The sequence below is a fragment of the Mus caroli genome, chromosome 12 (genome assembly GCF_900094665.2).
Source record: "Mus caroli chromosome 12, CAROLI_EIJ_v1.1, whole genome shotgun sequence".
Classification (NCBI taxonomy): Eukaryota; Metazoa; Chordata; class Mammalia; order Rodentia; family Muridae; genus Mus; species Mus caroli.
Window position 1 is genome coordinate 107,796,588 of NC_034581.1, and position 15,018 is coordinate 107,811,605.

The following is a 15,018-nucleotide window of genomic DNA, read 5'->3' on the forward strand; positions in this document are numbered from 1 at the left end:
GGTGTATGAGTTTCGACCCCAGAGCTCTGGTATATGTGCTTTTTATGTGCTTTCTTGTCGTTGCTGTATTAAATCTTACTCTCTACATCTTAAGTTCGGTCTCAGTGTCTTCTTGGGTGCGCGGCTGTCCCGAGGCTTGAGTGAGTGTCTGCCCTCCGGGGGTCTTTCAGTTTCTGTTTCTTTTCTATTTTTCTGACCTGAGTTCCCTGTGGTTATAGTGACTGGTGAGTCACTATAGAGGTTTGGTAGAGTGTCTGCTGGGTGTGACCTTTGGGGTTTTGGGTGTTAGTGCTGCATCTGGAATTCTGGAAGCTGGCATGGCATTCTGGGATTCTGAGTACCAATGTGGCCTCTGATAGAGCAGAGAACTTCTGGGGTTCTGGGTGTGGCCTTCTGTAGGGCAGTGGGCTTCCTGTAGTTGTGGACTAGGATATGGAGATGAAACGGGGTATTCCTGGGGAAGGTGAATGGGCTCCGTGGTGGTTTGAATATGCTTGACCCAGAGAGTGGCACTATTGGAAGGTGTGGCTTTGTTGGATGAATTATGTCACTGTGGAGGTGGGCTTTGCAACCCTCCTCCTAGCTGTCTAGAAGACAGAGGTCTTCTACAATTTGCCTTTGGAACAAGATGTAGAACTGTCAGTTTCTTCAGTGACATGCTTTCCTAGATGCTGCTATGCTTCATGCCTTGATGATAATGGAGTGAACCTCTGAACCTGTAAGCTAGCCCCAATTAAATGGTGTCCTTTATAAGAGTTGCCTTGGTAACTGTGTCTCTTTGCAGCAATGGAAACCCCAAGACAGAAGTTGGTAGCAGGGGTGGGGCATTGCTGTGATGGGTATGTGTTACCATAAATTTCCAACCCAAATATGCCCTGGCAATGAAAACGCGACTCAGTTAATATATTCCACATCTATGAGACCCCTTAGAACTTGCAGTTTTTCCAGGCCATGTGCTTCTGCTCTGCTTTTCTTCTTCCTCCTCCCCTCTGTGTCCTCTCCCTCTTCCATTTTCTCCTCCTTCTCTCCCCTCACCATCTGCTCCACCTTCCCTTTTATCTGTCCAATCATCAGCTATCCTTTATTTTATAAATTAAGGTGGGAAGCAGGTTTCCAGGAAATCACCTGAGTGCTGACTCATTCCTTGTTCACAACCACTCACAGGAGAACGGAATTAACATTAAATATAATTAGCCCCAGGGCTATCCACTACAGGCATGACCATGGTATTGTTTGGAAAAATGTGGATTTTGGGACTTTGGATTTGGAAAGCAGTGGAATGTTTTAAGTGGGGATTAATGGACCATTCTAGTAGGAATATGGAAGACATTGGTGCCACGAGTGATTTGAACTGTATGGGGCCTATTTCAAGGAGATGAATGTTAGTTGTACCATTCAGAGACTGTTCTTGTGATATTTTGGTGAAAAATGTGGCTGCTTTTTGCCCTTGTCTGAAGAGTCTACCTAAGGTAGAGAGATTAACAAATGAAGTGTTAAAAAAGCCCAACAGAGACATTGTTCTCTTGTTAAGTCTCATGAAGAGTGTTTTGAACAAGTATGGCAAGCTTAGAAAGTAAAGATATAGAATGTATGGTTCAAGTAATAAGGGAACACCAGGAAGTGAGATGTAGCTGAATCCTGTGTTCAAGGAGGTAAAGAGATTAAGGGAGTGGTGATCTCAGGGCAAGAGTCCACCCAGCTAAGCTTACTGTTTGTATTTGCAGTTGAATAAGGAATAGTTTGGACTTTCAATCTGGAATGACATACAATCCAGAAATGGAGGGCACACTTTTGTCCCCTGTATTCAGATTTTGATCCAATTTTTTTAATTGTAAAAATTATATTTGATATAAGGATGTTATCACAGTTTCTAAATCAGATTTTTGTTTTTGTTTTGTTTTGTTTTGTTTTTCGAGACAGGGTTTCTCTGTGTAGCCCTGGCTGTCCTGGGCTACTCTGTAGACCAGGCTGGCCTGGAACTCAGTAATCCTCCTGCCTCTGCCTCCTGAGTGCTGGGATTAAAGGCGTGCGCCACCACGCCCGGCCTCTAAATCAGATTTTAAAAAATTTATTTATTTATTTTTTATTAGATATTTTCTTTATATACATTTCAAATGCTATCCTGAAATTTCCCTATACCCTCCCTTCACCCTGCTCCCCTACCCACCGACTCCTGCTTCTTGGCCCTGGCATTCCCCTGTATTGGGGCATATAAAGTTTGCAATACCAAGGGGCCTCTCTTCGCAATGATGGCCGACTAGGATTTTAATGCTGGAAGACACAGGCTTTTGACCTGGAACTTGAGGAACAGTGGCCATGAAAAGCTTAGGCCCAGGCATGGTGGCACACACTTTTGATTTCAGGAGGCAAAGTTAAGCAGATCCCTGAGTTTAAGGCCAGCCTGGGACAGAGCAAGTTCTAGATAAAGAAAAGTTTAAGTCCATGCATAATGGCACACACCTTTAACCCCAGCATTCAGGAGACGGAGCCATGCAGGTCTCTGAGTTCAAGGTCGATCTCTAGTGCCAGGGGCCAGTCCCAGTGTGGGGTGTTTCTTCTTTCTTGTTGGGTCTTCCTGAGTCAGAGGAAGGAGAAGAGCATAGGGTAAGACTTTGACTTATGAGATTCTGGGGGTAAGACTTTGTCTTAGGAGAAATTTAGGGTTGCTGTATAATAAAAAGTTTATTTATCTAAGTTACTATGCTATTGTAGCTGACCTGCCTTCTGTGATCCTCTGAGGCCAGAAACTGCAGTCTCTGGCACTTAGCACCTCATCCTAAAACAGCAGGAGATTAAGTAAAGGATTCATTTGTAGAGCCTTTTCCCTGTTGTCCAGATGCCTCTTGCTTGTCGGGCTAGGGGGAAGTTTGGAGCAATAAACTTCTATTGAACAGGAGAGGAGAATAACACCCACAGAAGGAAAAACTTTTACATAAGCAAATATGAATAATCTCACATAAGTTCATATATAGATTCATGCATGCTCATTTATACATTTTTACATTTTCATTCAAACCCAGTTGGGTCAGAAATTCAAAGTGATCCTTGACTATATAAAAAAATCAGAGGCCAGCCTGGGACACACAAGAATTTACCATAAAAACAAATAAGCCATCATTCCACTTGAAGCCAATATGTCCCTTATGGCTGAAAGCACAAGAAGATTAGGCTTTTTCGGGGTGTGAAAGATGAATGCCCAAGATTCTTCCAAGAAGCAGAACAAGTGTCAGATGATGGACAAATGATAGATAGAGGATAGATATAACAGTAGATAATAGATGTACAGGATATCGAAGATGGAAATGACAGTCAGACAGCAGAGGGACCATAGATTTTAGACATAAATGACAAATGGATGATACATAGAATTCTTATAGCTACAGCTCTAGTTGCAGGAAGATGGTTACTGTGATGGCTTGTATATTCTCAACCCAGGGAGTGGCACTATTAGGAGGTGTGGCCCTTTGTGCTGTAAGATCAAGAATTGACAAATGGGACCTCATAAAATTGCAAAGCTTCTGTAAGGCAAAGGACACTATCAATAAGACAAAACGGCAACCAACAGATTGGGAAAAGATCTTTACCAATCCTAAATCCGATAGGGGTCTAATAGCCAATATATATTTATAAAGAACTCAAGAAGTTGGACTCCAGAAAACCAAATAACCCTATTAAAAATGGGGTACAGAGCTAAACAAAGAATTCTTAACTGAGGAATACCAAATGGCTGAGAAGCACCTAAAAAAATGTTCAACATCCTTAATCATCAGGGAAATGCAAATCAAAACAACCTTGAGATTCTACCTCACACCAATCAGAATGGTTAAGATCAAAAATTCAGATGGCAGCAGATGCTGGCAAGGATGTGGAGAAAGAGGAACATTCCTCCATTGCTGGTGGGATTGCAAGCTGGTACAACCACTCTGGAAATCAGTTTGGTGATTCCTCAGAACATTGGACATAGTACTACCGGAAGATCCAGCAATATCACTCCTGGGCATATACCCAGAAGATGCTCTAACATGTAATAAGGACACATGCTCCACTATATTCATAGCAGTTAATAGCCAGAAGCTGGAAAGAACCCAGATGCCCCTCAACAGAGGAATGGATACAGAAAATGTGTTGGAGTACTATTCAGCTATTAAAAACAATGAATTTATGAAATTCTTAGACACATAGATGGATCTGGAGGATATCATCCTGAGTGAGGTAACCCAACCACAAAAGAAGTCACTTGATAAGCACTCACTGATAAGTAGATATTAGCCCAGAAACTCAGAATACCCAAGACACAATTAGTAAAACACATGAAACTCAAGCAGAAGGAAGACTAAAGTGTGGATACTTTGTTTCTTATTAGAATGGGGAACAAAATACCCATGGAAGGAGTTACAGAGACAAAGTTTGGAGCAGAGACTGAAGGAATGACCATCCAGAGACTGCCCCACCTGGGGATCTATCCCATAAACAACCACCAAACCCAGATACTATGGCAGATGCCAACAAGAGCTTGCTGACAGGAGCCTCATATAGCTGTCTTCTGTGAGGCTCTGCCAGTGCCTGGCAAATATAGAAGTGGATGCTCACAGCCATCCACTGGATAGAGCACAGGGTTTCCAATGAAGGAGCTAGAGAAAGTACCCAAGGAGCTGAAGGGGTTTGCAGCCCCATAGGAGGAACAACAATATGAACTAACCAGTACCCCCCAGAGCTCCCTAGGACTAAACCACCAATAAAAGGAATCACATGGTGGGACTAGTGTCTCTAGCTGCATATGTAGCAGAGGATGGCCTTATTGGTCATCAATGGGAGGAGAGGCCTTTGGTCTTGTGAAGGCTCTATGCCCCAATATAGGGGAATGCCAGGGCCAGGAAGTGGGAGTGGGTGGGTTGTGGAGCAGGGGTTGTGAGGGAGGGGATAGGGGATTTTCAGAGGGGGAACTAGGAAAGGGGATAATATTTGAAATGTGAATAAGGAAATATCTAATTAAAAAAAGAGAAGGTGTGGCTCTGTTGGAGTAGCCATGGCATTGTGGATATAGGATTTAAGACCCTCCTCCTAGCTCTCTAGAAGTTAGTATTCTTCAAGCAGTCTTCAGATGAAGATATAGAACTCTCAACTCTACCTGTACCGTGCCTGCCTGGATGCTGCCATGCTCCCACCTTGATGATAATGGAGTGAACCTCTGAACCTGTAAGCCAGCTCCAATTAAATGTTGTCTTGCCTTGGTCATGGTGTCTGTTCACAGCAGCAAAACCCTAAGATGCTTATATAGACAGCTATAGACCCAGATAGAGATAGACTGGGGAGGGAATGAAGGCTTTTAAGGGACCAGCCACACAGCTGAATGGTATACTGGCTGGCGTACATGTGTCAACTTGACACAAGTTGGAATCATCAGAGAGAAAGGAGCCCTACTTGAGAAATTACCTTCATGAGATCAGCTGTAAGACATTTTCAATCAGTGATCAATGGGGGAAGACCCAGCCTGAGATGGGTGGTGACATTCCTGGGCTGGTGGTCCTGTGTTCTATAAGAAAGCAGGCTGAGCAAGCCATGTGAAGCATGGCAGTCAGCAAGACCCCTCCATGGCCTCTGCTTCATCTCCTGCCCTCAGGATCTTGCCCTGTTTGAGTTCCCATCCTGACTTCGTTCAGTAGTGATCAGCAATGTGGACAGTTTCTGAAGTCCACTTGTATGTTATGAGCCAAGATATAGCCTTGTCATGAGAAAGAATGTTGGGAGCCAGGATCCAGGCTTGCCCCTGGAACAGGGGTCAATATCCAGGATCCAGGCCTACTCTGAGAGCAGGTGCCAATGTTCATGGATATGGCTACTGATAGCTGAAGGACAAGATCTACTTGCTACATTAGACACTCTTTGCCTGTGTGTCCAAAGCCTGACCATGTGGTCAGGGATAGTGTTATTGCTTGGCCCTCGTTAAAGCCTAGTATCTCAGCTTCCTTGTTGAAGCAAGTAACAAGAAACTGGTATATGCGCCAATCTCCACAGAGTTTCTCATTTCTGCATTGTCTTCATGGTTAGCTCTCAAAGGTCCAGGACAGAGACATTCCCCTGTACCCCAGGTCTCACTGCTTTGTAACTGTAACTATGTTCCAAGCATCTGGCTTTATTTAGCCCAGCTGCTCAGCATGTCTGGGCCTAAGCCCAGACTCCCTGCAGCTCACTGTGCGGTAGGTATTGGTTATGAGTCAAATGGCATACTTTATTGCCTGTCATTGTGTGGCTCCCAAAGCAAAAATACCACTTATAGGAGCCAGATGCTTGCCAGTCCCAGATAGAATGCTTCTCTCGCAACAGCAGTTGCTGCAGCTGCATTGCTTGCCAGGTCTACACTGCTGCTGCAGCTGCACAGGTCTTCTGACTAGTCCAGCCCCAAGTCTCCAACACAATCCTCTGCCAGGGCCTATGTAGACCCAAAGAGTTTCTAACAGTTGAACCCGTGTTGTAGGATGTTCCTGCTGCAAAACTCCACCTTGGGAAGGCAGTGAGAGCAGAGCACCCTGACACGTCTGAGCTCTGTCTTTCTTTCCCTAGTCCTCTGATCTGCCTTAGAAAGGCTGTCGCCCCGTACCAGTGCAAGTGGAGGCCACGTTCCCCCGGCTATCTGCCCTACTGCAAGTCATCAGGCTATAATCCACTCTTGAGTCACAGCATCTGTTCCTCTCACATGGATGTTAGCTATCTTCTGCTTCCTGACTGCCCCTCCCTCGTGGTCAACATGACCTGAAATCCAGAGTGATTCCCACTCACAGATCATCCCTGCCTCATTATGGGATGATAGTTGGAGGGGATTTGAGACTGAGAGCAGAATGCCGGGTGAGTGGTGCTTTGGGAATGTTAGTATGGTATGTGTGTGAGTGTGGGTGTGTGATGCATGTACTTGTGTGTGAGTGTGTGTGTGCATGCATATGTGTGTGTGAGTGTGTGTGTGTGCGTGCATGTACGTGTGTGTGAGTGTGCGTGTGTGCATGTGTGTGATTTTTGTACAAGGAGAGTGGGGGCTGGTCTACAGAGGAAGAACACAGTGTGTTTTACAATGTTGAAGGATGTTTTATTATTATTAAAAAGGTGAAGAGGGACATTAGAGACATAGCTGGGCTCTATAAAATTTAAAGTAAAAGCTGGCAAAGCTAAGCTTCATGTCAGTGAACATCTCTTAGAGTCCCCTAAGAGCCAGGCACCCAACTTTCCTTCCTGAATTTCTCCTTTGTCTTTTCTGGGGACTCTGGCCTGGCATTTGCCTTGATATGAAATGGAGAAACAGCCACAGTGCTTCTCCAGTGCCAGCAGTCAGTCAGCCTTGGTGCCCCAGGCCTGGGCTCTCTCTTTGGATATCTACTCTAACTGGTATTCTCTGCTGTCAGTGGCCCAGTCTGGATGCCAGGCTGCAGGAAAGGCCCATTCCTGCCTGGCTCTTTGAGCATCCTTTCTCTCTCTCTCCATGTTGCTCCTGGACCACTTTTGGGACTGACCGGGGTCTGTTCTTCTCCTACGGGCTTTTCTGGGTTGCTCAGCCTTTGCTCAGTGGCTCCTGCACCTGCTAGGGCCCAACAGAGGCTATGAAGCTCAGGCCCTCTGAGGGTCTCTCTAGGTTATCCACTGAGGTAACAGTGCCCTGGTCTTCAAGCTGTGGGGTCAGCAGTGTCTCTGATGGGATCTTGCATCTGAGATTTCATCATGTTGCATGGATGGCAGGAAAAGAGGTCTTCACAAGGTGCCCCATGTTACATTCCAAGAAGTGAAAAAACATGGCAGGGCACTGGTTGGGTGAAGGCCATTAGAGTCACCTTTGGCAGTCCTTCTCAAAGAGTTCCCTTTGGGACCTTCTCAGCCTCAGAGACATATGGAAACTTCCTCTTCTCTCAGAGAAGCACATTTTTCAGAGGACTGTATAGACAGGGCTGGCTCTAAGGCTCATCTGCATCTAAATGGATGCAGGTGATTCAGGCCATCCTGGGAGAGTGCCAGGCTGAGGGCTAGACACCATGTAGAAGAAACACAGCAGTTTTGACCCTATCCACTGTTCTGGCTGTGGTAGTGGTGCTTGGGTCCTGTTGGCTATGGTCTGGGGCAAAACCTGCTTTCCACATGCTGCTCCAAATGTGGAAGGGACCTGGGTAGCAGAGTCAGAGCCATAAGATCAAAGGATGCTGAGATGAGAAGGCAGTGTAACCTGTGTGTCTGGCTGCTCAGCAGCATGGACTTGGTCCTAGAGGGCTAGCAAGCTCTGGCACCTTCTGAAGAGACAAGCTAGGCACCTTGCCCAATCATGTTCCTGTAGTCAGGGATGGCCGTCTGCTTCACCTGCACCACCGAGGAGAAGATCCTCTTCACCTGTGAGATGCAAAAGTGAGATGTTATGTGCCTGACCTGAGTCCCCTCCATCTTGTACACTAAGCCAGGGCAGCTCCCAATCTTGGGATGTCATATATCTAGAGAGAGGATAAGACAGTGACATTGTAAGGCAAGGTGTTAGTAGAGTTTTGAGACGGTGTAGAGCTATAGCAAGGGGCATTGTAGGGACAGTGTAGGGATTTGGTAAGGACCAGGTGTGAATAGAGTGGGGACCAGCAATAGGAACAGTGTGCAGATCATATTGGAGACAGTGTATGGATAGGGTGGGTGACAACGTGCGGGAGTGTCAAGACAAATTAGGGACAGCATGGACAATGTGGGCACAGTATAGAACAGAGGGACAGGGAGAGGGTGGTGTGAGTACAGCATATGACTATGTGGAAGATGACATATGATGACATGGGAAAGACATTGAGACAGTATGGGACAGGTAGGGATAGCATGAATCACTATGGAGACAGCTTGAGTATAGTGTAGATATTGTGAGGATGGTGGAGGAAATAGGGATGACCTTGAAGAGGGTGACAGAGGCGCTGTAGCACACGCTGAGCAGGAAGAGGCTGATGAAGATGGTGATGGTCGTCCAGAGCCCATCCAGCTCCCCATCCTGGGCCTCAGCACAGGTCTCATTCAGTTCCAGCTCTGAACAGAGAGGACAGTCAGTGTTTGTCCCAACAAAGTGGAGCTAGGGCCATTCCCTGTGTGGCAGGAGGCTGCATGGAGGCCCAGGAGAAAGCTGTAGCCTGACTGGGTCAGCAGACCTTCCCTGGGGCCATCTGACCCTCCCTGGGGCCATCTCTCCTTTATGTTCTCTGTGAACCAGAAACCTCAGCTCCCCAAAGTGCTGCCATTTTGTCCCTGGGTACAGCCAGATACACTGGACCTGATGCTGGCCTGGGCTATGCAGGAGCCCTTTTTGTCTACCCCATCCCTCAGTACTGGGGCTGGCTTGGTTGATTCAAGGCTTGAAACCCCTGTAGGTAATAGCTCTGCAGCCTGCCTGACCTACCGCTTGCTCCCTGGTGACTGAGAACAGAGGGACAGAGTGAGGGTAGGGCCTGCATTTGATGATACCTGGGCTTCCTAGAAGGTCCACATTGGGAAGTGAGTCAGGTTATACAGCTATGGGAGAGTGTTAACTGTAAGGGATGAAAATAGGGGCTTAGGCATAGAGGGACAGAATGGGTCTGAAGGTACTTGTGTGTGTTAGGGGAAAACAGGTACCCGTGAGAGCTATTTCATCTTCACTGGTCCAAATGTGTACATTTAGGTAGTGTTTAGGGATATCTTGACACTAAGATGGGCTTGGTTGCTATTCATGCTGCCTAGGTGAGGTATCAGTGGGTGTATGTAGGCTTGGAGGTACCATGTGGGTTGAGTGATGCTCAGCAGGCTGGTTCTAATAGTTCTGGTCTCAGCATCTATGTAGGTATTTGATTAGTTACTTCCTTGGGGGCAGCTAGGGCCATAAGTCTCTCAGTGTCTTGGAACTTAGGTGTGAGTAAATGTCATATGGGAGGTAGTCTCTTAGGAGTACTCATCCCTATCCCTATTGCTGGGGGTGTGGCGGAGAGGAACGGGCTTTATGTATGAGTCTTCCTGTCTGTCTATGTAGTACATACAGAGACCTCTTAGGTCAAGGTAAGGGAGTCACGGTAGAGGGAAGGACAGACAGATGAAGGTGGGGTTTGTGTTGAGGTGGGATGCACTTTCTGTGTTCCTTTCTTTGGATATTTTCTAGGGCGATACTTCTATCTCCAGTCCTATCACAGAACAGTTGCTGGTTGTGGGGAAGAGTATGAAGAGGGCCCCTTGGGTCAAACTTGCTATACAGAGAGGGAATGATCTCTGGCAAGGGCAGGTACACTCGCATGCTCTGGGTCTGGCAGTATAAGACCTTGTTCTTTCTTGGATGTTAACTTACACCTTGAACCCTGGCCAGACCCCACAGCCTGTGGCTGAGGTGTATCATGAACTATGTGCCATGTAAAGAACCAAGATAATCTCACAGGGTCCCATCTCTGGGTGCTTTATTTATAGGGTTCACCGGTTAGGGCTGGTATCAGTGTCTTGTAAGACCTGAGGAATGGCTAGGTGCTGTTCTCATTTACCAGGGGAGCGAGACAGGTTCTTCTGTGTGTGGTGGTTATGGAGAGCCTCATGCACCACAGAGCAGGTAAAACTTTCTCCTTGCAACCAACTGTCTGTATCCACAGTGAGCTTGCTGTAGAGGAAGTAGGTCCCATCTGAGTCCAGGATGGGTGGAGTGTTCTTGTAATCCTGCTCCAGTTCTCCATTCCTTTCCCACTCCACACTGATGGCTTCAGAGAAGAAGTTGGTGACCAGGCAGGTCAGACTAACCTTCTTCTTGGACATTTGTTCACGAGGTGGGGGTATGGTGTATACTTGAGGTGTCTGGGCTCTTCCTGTGGGGTTAGAAGCATACACAGAGGTCATGGCTGAAGCAGAAGTCTGTCCACACAGACCTTTATTCTTATGCCCAGCCCCCATGCAGTCAGGCTGCAGCTCCCACCTTTGGGTTTTGAGATGGTTCTCTCGATGGGGGCTGGGAGGGCTTTGTTGTTGACCTTGCATTTGAACTCCTTGCCCCTCATCCAGTCCTGGTGCTGGATGGGGAGGGCACTGACCACCTGGAAGGTACTGTTGTACTGAGCTTCACGGGGCTGTGTCCAGGCTGTGTGTACTTCCTTGTTGTCCACAAACCAGCTGACATGGACATCTGGGTCATCCTCACTCACATCCACCACCACACACGTGACCTTGGGGGTCAGGGAGATCATGAGTGCATCCTTGGGCTTTGGGGGGAAGATGAAGACGGATGGTCCACCCAAGATGTTACCAGCTGGTGGGGAGAGATAGGATGGGTTAGCAACTGTACCATCCTCTAATATGTGGCTTTTGGGACAATCATGTTCTGGGACTAGAGACTTAAATGACTTACGTGGGCATGAAGAACCTGTGGGGGTACTGGGCTTGGGTATTCTAGGCTCTGTAGAGAAAAGACTGGGCATTAATGGGGTTTAGAGGAGAGAAGGCACAAAACCAGGGAGAAGAAAGATGGTCCTAGTATTGGCTTAGGTCAGGGTGTTCCTGGATATGATTGTTGACAGGTTGAGACCCATGTCTACTTCTGTTTGTCCATGATGTGAAATACTGGTGACCATCCCAGAGCACTACTTTCTGAGTATGAGGAACCTGAGAAGAGGTTTCTAGGAGGTAGACACAAAGGAACCCCACTGCCCTGATTGGCATTGCCTCTCTGCCAAGGTCTGTTCAGTTTGGTTGTTCTATATAAGAGGTTGACCCCAGCTTGACCTCCTGGTTAAATTTTATTTCCCTTAGTTATCCTCTCACCGATTCTCTTGATCAACTCAGTCTTGCTGGCCGGGTGGGCTATGTTGCAGGTGACAGTCTGGCTGGGCCAGGTGCTGGAGGGTACAGTCACCAAACTGCTGAGGGAATAGAACCCAGATTGCAGGACAGATGAGACGGTGCGCACACCGCTGGACAGGGCTCCATAGTTCCATTTTACAGTTACCGGCTCAGGGAAGTAGCCTTTGACAAGGCATCCCAGTGTCACCGAGGATCCAGATGTGTCACCACAGCCAGGGACCAAGGGATAGAGAGATGGGGCTGTTGTTGTGGCTGCAAGATAGGAGGATGAGTGAGGTTATCAGACAGCTGGATCCAGGCACCTGGAGGAGTTCAGCCTTGGTCCTATAAGGATGCCAGGCTTCTGCAAAGAGCATGTAGGATATATCACCTAGGTCAGGGCATCATATAGCAACCTTGATGGTTCCAGAATTACCAGCTAGGTTTGATCAGTAGAATTTCTGAGCCCAGCTCTATCCTGAACGTATTTTCAGAAAGCTGGTTTCTATGTTCTGTCTACAGTCTCTTGCACCTGTGCTTGAAGCTGTAGACATCATTCATGTTTCCCCTCAGTGGAGCCTTCATTTCCTTCTCTAGCTCCTGGCATGTTGGTTCCTGCTGTCCTTTGATTCCTCTCTCTCTCTCTCTCTCTCTCTCTCTCTCTCTCTCTCTCTCTCTCTCTCCTTCTCTCTGTGACCTGCTTTTAATTAATAGGTGGCCCCTAGTCTCAGGCCCCACGAGCTCTTCAAAAATTCATGTCCATGACCCTGATCATACGGGCTAAGCCATCTGAGTTGGCTCTGAGCTACAGAGGGTGAACAAATACCACTGCTAGACTCTTGGCTCTGATTCTGCACTGACACAATGTCCACGGGACACTTCCTCAATCTGCCTGCTATTTTGATTCCTAAATCTGGGCTCTGGGTTCCAGTTTGACCTCAGCCCTCCTCGAATCTTCCTCCTTGACTTTCCTCCTGAGGTTCACACCCAGTAAGTCTGTCATGAACCTTCCTGGCATGGGCATCCCTGGCCTGGCCTGACTTCCCTGGATGTCTCTGTGCTTCTTGTCCTTTGCAGGGTATTTTTCTAATGGGAACCAAATGATCTCAGCTCTAGCTCCACTACTGCCTCTTCTCTTACCCTGAACCCCACACTCAGCCCTGCCTTCTCCTTTGTCACAGGTGCCAGTGTCTCCAGATTCCAATGAGTTCCCCATTTCTTTCTAGAAGCCATGAGCCCTTGAGTTTAGGATATGCTGCCATTCATGAGGACACTGGCTGTCAGGCTGTCTTTTCTCCAACCCAGGTCTCCTCTCAGCTTCAGGGTCATCCTTCTTCGAACCACAGCTGCTGGCTCCCACTGCTCAGACCCTGATGTGCCTCCTTCTTCTCTCCCTCTGTGCATCCAACTCTGTATACATAACTGGCTGTAACAAGTTTGACCTTCCTATGGTAAGTTCCCCTTCATCTCCAGGAACCAAGATGGGCCCCCTACTGAGAACTGCTGTCTATATGGTCCTTTTGAGAGTGTTAGCCTCAGGGACTTTCCCTGCTCTGCTCAGCCAAGGCCTTCCTTGTCTCTCATTACTGATTCTCTCTTGCCTGTGGGTTAGACAGGCCCTGAGCACTTTCCCTTTCTCTTTCTTCATCGTTCCTACCCACTACCCCGTCTAGTTCTTGCACACAGTCTTATATCTGAACCCAGCTCTTACTATCTTCTTGCTAATAGGCATGTGCAGATACGTGGTGCAGAGCGGCTACAGGAGAGCCCTGCAGCAGAGAGGTGAGATGACCAGTTTCCCTGGAGCTGTCTCCAGTTCTCTCACCTCACTGGATTCCCACATCCTCACTTGCCACTGCTGCCTGAGCCATCTCAGGTCTCCACAGGTCTCAGGCTGGCTCATGTACACTTTCCTGTCAGTGTGCCTAGTTGCCCTGGCTAGACCTACTGAGTTCCTGTGCTTGACCTGGTACCCTACCTAGCACTACAACCTGCCTCAGTACACTGTGGTCACTCCCACTGGCTTCCCCCACAACCACCTGTCCTCGTTCCCTTGTGATAACCCAGTCCACTTTCCCACACTCCTCTCTGCCCCAGAACCTTTGCTTGATCTGGTCCCCCTCCCCAAACTCCCACCTTTTCCAGTCACCTTGGAGATATTCAGCCTGGACATTCAAGCTTCTACAAACCTTTTCCTCTGTAGCTGCTCTATCTGTCCTACCTACTTGGTTCCTCTGCTCAGGAATTACCTCCTACCCTGACCCAGGAGCTGCATAACCTGGGACCCTGTGATCTGATAGCCCCAGCTCCCCTGTGGCTCTTCAGGCAGGTTATTCACATTTCCATCCAACCCAGCTCACCTGTAGCTGCCCAACCTAGTCCTCATACTCCTCCTACCCCAGCTTACCTATAGCTGCTCAGCTTAATATCCTATGCTCCCACCTACCTCAGCTCCTCAGCCAGGTCTCCATACTCCCACCTACCCCAGCTCCCCCAGAGCTGTCCAGCCTGGTCACCATACTCCCACATACCTCAGCTCACCTATAGCTGCCCAGCCTGGTCCCCACAACCCCACCTACCCTATGTCCCCCAGAGTTGTCCAGCCTGGTCCCCATACTTCAACCTACCCCAGCTCACCTGTAGCTGCCCAGCCTGGTCCTCACAACCCCACCTACCCCAGCTCCCTGAGAGCTGCCCAGCCTGGTCCCCATACCCTCACTTACCCTAGCTCCCTCTAGAGCTGTCCAGCCTGGTCCCCACAGCTCCACCTCCCCAGATCCCTGAGAGCTGCCCAGCCTGGTCCCCACACTCCCTCCTATCCCAGCTCACCTGTAGCTGCTCAGCTTAATATCCTATGTTTCCATCTATCTTAGCTCCCCAGAGCTGCCCAGTCTGGTCCCTACACTCCCACCAACCCCAGTTGCTCCAGAGCTGCCCAGGTTAGTCCCCATACTTGAACTGCTCCCCCAGAGCTGCCCAGCCTGGTCCCCACATCCTCACTTATCCTAGCTCCCTCCAGAGCTGTCCAGCCTTCTCCCATACTCCAACCTACCCCAGTTCACCTGAGAGCTGCCCAGCCTGGTCCCCACAACCCCACCTCCCCAGCTCCCCAAGAGTTTCCCAGACTGTTCGCCACAACCCCACATACCCCAGCTCCCCCAGAGCTGTCCAGCCTGGTTCCCATACTCCAACCTACCCCAGCTCACCTGTAGCTGCCCAGCCTGGTCCCCACAACCCCACCTA

The 15,018-nt window shown here is 48.4% G+C and overlaps 2 gene segments (V, D, J or C); both read right to left on the bottom strand.

Moving 5' to 3' along the window:
* LOC110306604 overlaps nt 1-15,018 on the bottom strand; it is a 540,063-nt gene that overhangs the window by 55,800 nt on the left and 469,245 nt on the right.
* The window catches only part of LOC110306480, a 10,560-nt gene continuing 2,603 nt past the window's right edge, over nt 7,062-15,018 (bottom strand). The window contains 6 exon segments of the C gene segment in view: nt 7,062-8,361; nt 8,894-9,024; nt 10,494-10,808; nt 10,916-11,245; nt 11,345-11,392; nt 11,758-12,048. Of these exon segments, the coding sequence occupies nt 8,278-8,361; nt 8,894-9,024; nt 10,494-10,808; nt 10,916-11,183 (798 nt within the window).